The following is a 6,477-nucleotide window of genomic DNA, read 5'->3' on the forward strand; positions in this document are numbered from 1 at the left end:
AGTTTCAGTTCCTGTTGGGCAAGAAGTAGGTCAAGTAACTTAAACGACCAGTTTTTAGCTCTTGCCTCTTCTATTCACACCTGTAGCATAGTGTCATATTGCTGTTCTTTACTTTGTACATAAGTTGATCAGTTAAAACCCTAACTAAAATGAACAAGACCATCATCTTGACAATTGTGGCTCTATCATATTCCTGCAAGTTCTATGATCCTTGTCTTCGTTCAACGTCAACGTTTGACAGCGTCATGTATCTAAGCAGATTTTCATCCCGTGCAATAAGCTTTAAAAACAAGTGTGGAATTAAAAAGTAGATCAAAAAATACCGATTCAATAAAATGACCTACAATTGAATACTGCCAGATGATTGTTCATGGCGGGTGTGATTTGTGATACAACCTTTGACACAAATTCCAAAGTCAATTACAGTGAAACCTGTCTACTGAGGACACCTTCAGGAATGGAAAAAGTGTCCTTAATATACAGGTGTCCTTAATTGATAGGTGAAATTCTATTCAAAGTGTAGCTTTTCTCTTGATAAATCTGTCCTTAATGAAGAGGTGTCCTGATTAGAGAGGTGTCTGTAAGTACAGGTTTCACTGTACTCTGATTGAATGAACAAGCCAAAGTTGTGAAATGAAATTCCAGTCATATATAGGTGCTATATCACAGTACTTATTTAGATTGATATTCTTGAACAAATCCAATATCTCAAATACTTTTATTTTTATATACCAATCTAAAAATAACAAACAAAGCACAAATTCTGTAATACTTCAAGCTTGTCAAATTTTATATAACTTGGTAGTAGGGGAATACTACCGATGCACATTGTTGTGGGCCGTGGGGCACAACAAATTGAATATCAAGATCTGATTCAGTACGAAAATTCCTTTAAAAAAATCTTGTTTTCAAACCATTTTGCAAAGTTAAAGCATAACCACATCCTGTCAGAAAAAATAGGTTTTACACAGTGGTACAATATTGCTCACTTTGCTAAGAGGAAATAAAAATTATAGAAGACAGAATACACATTTGCTGCCACACATCTGCAAATTTTGTTTCATATTCACAGGAGAGATGTTTTGTGTATGGTGTAGCATGAAGTGACTTTCCTCATCTGTCATCTTGACAACCTCCCGACAGGTCAGTGAATTTTCTTTGTCCTCTCTTGTCCGGTCATGTATGATAAAAATTAGTTACATATCAACTAAATTATACAGAGCAATTACAATGTGTCTACATGTCCATGTGTTTACTGGTAAGGTTTGTCTAGGAACTCTCCTCAGTTACAGTATTAACTATAGTTCAACCAAAACCTAGGTAGGTAGGTTTTTGGTTAAAAGCATATCATATACCGAAACCAAGGCAAGATCCTAGACTATGGTAAGGTAGGATACAAATACTTTATGAATGAGTGTAGAGAATTCTCGTCATTCAAAATACTTGAAGACTTTTTCTCTCTTGAAGATAATACATTTTTGAACAAATTTTATGTAAATTGCACATATGCAAAAGATGCTTATCAGTTACTGGTCACCACTGTAACATAGGTCAGTGACACAGCTGTCACACTATAACAACTGCCAGACCTTGCTGTATACACATTCTAATCTGACGTGACACACAGGATCTAAAATTTCAACAAGCAACAGTGTTTATCATGACTACTATCAGTGGTACACCAATTTGAAATCATTTTACATTTTGATTGTTAGAAGACACTTGAAAGACTTACGGTGAGAAATTTCCTTTAAAATACAGGTGAGAATGTGAGGCAATAGATACGGTGAAAATCTTGGCATCTGCAGACAATGCATACAGCCCAAGAACGCATGGAGCCCACAGCTGAGTCTGTGTTTAATGTGCTCTCAAATCAATGTTGTCTCCAAAATTGAAGCACCATGCATATGTAGACATCAGGATATTCCATGTGGATGTTCTGCAAACTGTGGATGGGTCACTTGCTTATTACGCTAGATGTGACGGTAGATTTATGAAGGCATAAAAAGTAGCCTACAATGGACTGCAGTATTGCAATGTGCCATTTACTACAGTCACAGACCGATGATGTCTGTGTACGCGACTGTACAGATCTCGGATCTGTCTATGGGTCATGGTATACAGAAGAGAACATACCAGTATGTGTTGGTATGTCTGGTATGTTGCGTGATAAGCTTCAGAGTTATCAATGAAGTCATTGCATGTCTTGCATTTGTGAACACCGACTGGGGAATAAGTCCAACAAAAACGAAGAAATCAGAAATAATCCATTAAAATGACCTTCCTCAGCAAGTACTTAAATGGCATAAACACAGGGAGTACAAAAATTAAACCAAGAGCAATGATATTATCTGCATGCTGAAGTAGATGTATATTGCTTGTGGCTAGAGCGTTAGCTTTGAGATAAGTTGTAGAAATTTCTAGACTGTAGTTGTTCTCTGTGAATCTCCTTCTGGAAGAATATCATGAAATTTGTAATTCAATCTATCCTAAACGTGAAGAACTTCCCCCTTTGAAATGAAAGGCATGAAATTTCATTGCAGAACAATGCATTGTCAGCATATGTTGATTGTAGCTCGTTTAGCCTTGCGCATGACCTTAGATAAGTAACTAACATTGCGTAGGGAGTCATAGTTATGGGAGGCCACATGACAAAGGCAAAATCCTTTGCCAGCCTGCTTGTGAATTTTTTTAATGATCAGATGTTGTATGAGATGACGCTAATAGATCTTGGTTGAATGCCAATGGTGGCCCATATCATTTTAACAACTGATATACTACAGGCTTCGGAAAGTCATTCAAAGAGAAAATCAATTTCTTTCCTCAATCAAATGTATATGTACCTGTCTGCCGCTCCAAACTACTAAATTAGAGAGTAGAACTAGACTCGCTTCTACCATCTTGCTTCTATATATGCTTTAGTGTTTGCAACGACCAAGGCTCTTTTCATCTAAAACTCTTGCTGAGTAATATTATGACACATAGATGTGTTTGGGGGTTTGCAGTCTGAGTAGGGCCTATGATCATATGCTTTGCCCTACTAACTTTTCAGCATTTCTACAACCACTGTAAACTACTCTTGACAATTGCAAAGAAAGGAAATGGTTACCATATACAAGTTTTAAAGAATGCTTGTTGCAACAGAACTTAAGATTGAACATGTTAAGGGATCCGTCGGTGAGAAACAGTTATCAGGGTTCCATCTAGTACAGTGGATGAATAAGGGTGTCGGTGACACAGGTTCTTTTGTCAATGGCCCATCGTGGGTGACCTTTCCCCTGAGTGACCTAAATGACCTTTGCACTTTTATCACTGGTAGGGCCACCAGTTATACTCGAAAAACAAATAGCTGAAAGTCCTTATATGCATATGATGTAAGGCACCAATGCATATACTACAGGTATTCTTTGACAAGGTTGAGTACACTACAAAAGAGAGTTCCAGAGAACCTACATGTACTCACATTTCACAGAAGTAAAACTCATAAAAGGGAGAAAACAATTGTAAGCATACTGTGAAAAAGCACATTAGTATTTCATTTTGAGGTCAATCTTTATTTAATTAATTATTGGAATTGTACAGAAACAAAATGTGTGTCCTGAGAACTTGAAGTTCTAAAAAGCACCGATTAAAAAATAAACATCACTGACATATCTAGCGATTACAATCTGTACATGCCAAAGTTTAAATTTGGGGTTGAAGTTAAAAACTGTACATCCCAGGACTTGCCCATTTCTTTTGGCTCTCTTTCAAATAATGCTTTACTCTTTCTTGGTTCAACTTCCAAAAACAAGCTTTGAGAAGAATAAATACAAACACGACACACATTAAGCAGCTACCTTTCACATCAAATAAAAAGGTTAATGTTATTGTTTTGAAACCTAAAATTTGTCAGACATTCATAAATAAATTTTGGCTTTGGCTGATACTAACCTTGGTGATTTATAAAACTGTTGCTGGGTCCTTGATATATCCAATTTACACTTAAAATGTAACAATAAAAGCAATGAAATCAATGACTCCTATAACAGGTTTTTATTTCTTGTGATTTGACCAGTATCCAACAGACGCACATTTGTGAATTGTTGCCAATTTGATAACACTTCGTCTTTAAGTCAGCTGCACACACACAAAAATAAATTCTGTAGTTCCTGTATAAATCGCCAAGGTTATGGGATGGTTGAGGGAACTCTGCTGGTGACAACTAATGGTGCAATTCTGGTCAGTTTGCTGTAGACTCCTTCAGGTACGCAATAAGATCCGCCCTCTCCTTCTTCTTCTTGAGACCGGCGAAGATCATTTTCGTACCGGGGATATACTTCTTGGGGTTCTCAAGGTAGATCCATAATGTGTCCTCACCCCAGGTGATACCTGATGAGAGAGTAAATTGTACATACTCAGAACACAGTCATATATACAAGATCGAATAGTATAATGTGCTTCTTATGTGTCTGATCTAGTATTAATAAACTGTATTTCGCATTGCTTGTACTTTGGTCAACCTTGAAATATTTCTGAGACTGATCTACTATTTTTTAACTATTTTGCAACAAACATATTACAACAACAATTTACATTATATTTTCTGCATCGACATCTGTCATTAATTATTCTCTACAAGCATTCACCAAGACGAATCTTTCAGTGACGACCCACAAATACATACCTTTGTTCTTATTGGCATCCGTATAGGAGAAACCGGCAGCTTGGCCTGTCTTCCGGCCGAATAAACCATGGAGATTTGGCCCTGTCTTGTGTTTGCCTCCTTTGTTCACTGAATGGCACTGTTCGCACCTCTGAATAAAAAGTTTCTTGCCTTTGGTGGCATCTCCCTTTGGAACTTCGTCACCCATATTGCTATGATTATCTGAAAGGAAGACGCCGAGTGACAACGGTGAGACAACGTGAAATACGTGACTGACTGAGGTGTGTGAGCGCGACTAGACTAATCCCGGCTACGGCTTACGCAACACTTTCACAAATGTCAGCGTTACGAAACCTTCCACTCTTATACAAGTTACTATTGCGTTGCTTATAAAATCCGATGGCGAATGTCTTTGTTGGTCGAGAAGGTCAATAAAAAGAATTAATTTCCTTGAAACACGGTGATTTCCGAATATCTGACATCATTAATGACCTTCAAATACATTTATACGATAAATTTTTGGACGCGTACATTCGGTATGAATAGTGTGAATGGCCGTGACGTCACAATGCCGCGTCATGACCCCATTCTGCTGATGTGGTTTCCAAGTATGCATGTGACGGAAGTGTAAAAAATCCTTTACGGTATATGGCAAAATTATCGTTTGAATGACACTGTAGAGGATCAAACACGAATGTAAAGAGATGTGTCACTGAAGGGAGCAAGTTGTTGAAGAACATCAACCTGTTTCCGACGACGTAGAACTTAAACCATAGGGTCGATCGTCATGTCTCGCGCTCGATACGTAGTACAGTAGTATGGTAAATGCAGTGATCCTCCTTAAAAGTTGTTACAGATTTTTTACTGAATATTGTCGAATGATACCAAGCGACCGCGTGTCAAGTGAACAGGAAAACGTTCGTACAATAAAAAGCGGACCCTGACCCGAAAGAAGGAGGTGGGTTGACGAACGTGCACGTACGCCAAGGCTGTGGAACCGGCGAAACCGCCACACTAACCAGTCGCGCGACAGCAACTGAACTATTCTCGCCTTAAACAAAAAAGTACATCATATTTGACTTCAAAAATACTCAACATTTTGACAACAGTTATAGTATAGTGTGGATGTAATCGTTAGACATTGATATCGATGAAAAATATTGTAAAAACTTACAGTAATTTTACGCACAGGACGTAGAACGTGTTCTTCAGCAGGATCTGAAATTTTATCCGAGGTCATGTAATGCGCATGCGTACTGATACACTATGACATATGAGTTCCAAAAATGGAAAACGCCGGTTATACGGACATCGGATTGGTTTATTCATGACAATGTAATTTGCATAGTCTGACCGAAAATATGACCGTGACTCAATCCATTCCGATCCGAGAACCACCTAGCACCTCAGACCTTCAGCTCTGTGACGCAATGTTGCGTACGTCACACGCGTTATAGGTATACAAACTGAACACAAGCGCGGTATAAACTGTGTAAACGTGTTTCTAACCATCGAAAATTACAATGTAAATGCTACAGCCCTATTGACAGTTAGGGGGCGTTTTATCATGGCCGGCCCGCCAATTCCCCATGAACCTGAAAAATCATCTTCATGATAAAAAACTTTATCATACCCACTTTCGCACGTCACAGCCCATCTAACCATGGGACTAGTCCTGTGGTGCACCAATGCTAGATCACATTTTGTTGTTTTCAATATTTTTTATGCTTTGTTTTCAAGCTACAGGAACTAGCATGAAGGAAACTTCTAGTTCTACATAAAACTTGCGCTCATGGCTTGCCTTGAGTCAAAGTTTGCAAGGAACCTGTGCT

General features: G+C 38.2%; 1 protein-coding gene across 1 annotated transcript; it reads right to left on the reverse strand.

Moving 5' to 3' along the window:
- Positions 1–3,533: 3,533 nt before the first annotated feature.
- LOC139128247 (cytochrome c-like) lies at positions 3,534–5,964 on the reverse strand. Its single transcript, XM_070694063.1, has 3 exons — positions 5,820–5,964; positions 4,667–4,867; positions 3,534–4,371 (listed from the first exon to the last, which is right to left on the reverse strand). The coding sequence occupies exons 2-3, from the start codon at positions 4,851–4,853 to the stop codon at positions 4,223–4,225; spliced, it is 336 nt and encodes a 111-aa protein (XP_070550164.1). The 5' UTR covers positions 4,854–4,867; positions 5,820–5,964; the 3' UTR covers positions 3,534–4,222.
- Positions 5,965–6,477: the final 513 nt, after the last annotated feature.

This window comes from Ptychodera flava, unplaced genomic scaffold (assembly GCF_041260155.1).
Source record: "Ptychodera flava strain L36383 unplaced genomic scaffold, AS_Pfla_20210202 Scaffold_46__1_contigs__length_1169225_pilon, whole genome shotgun sequence".
NCBI classification, from domain to species: Eukaryota; Metazoa; Hemichordata; class Enteropneusta; family Ptychoderidae; genus Ptychodera; species Ptychodera flava.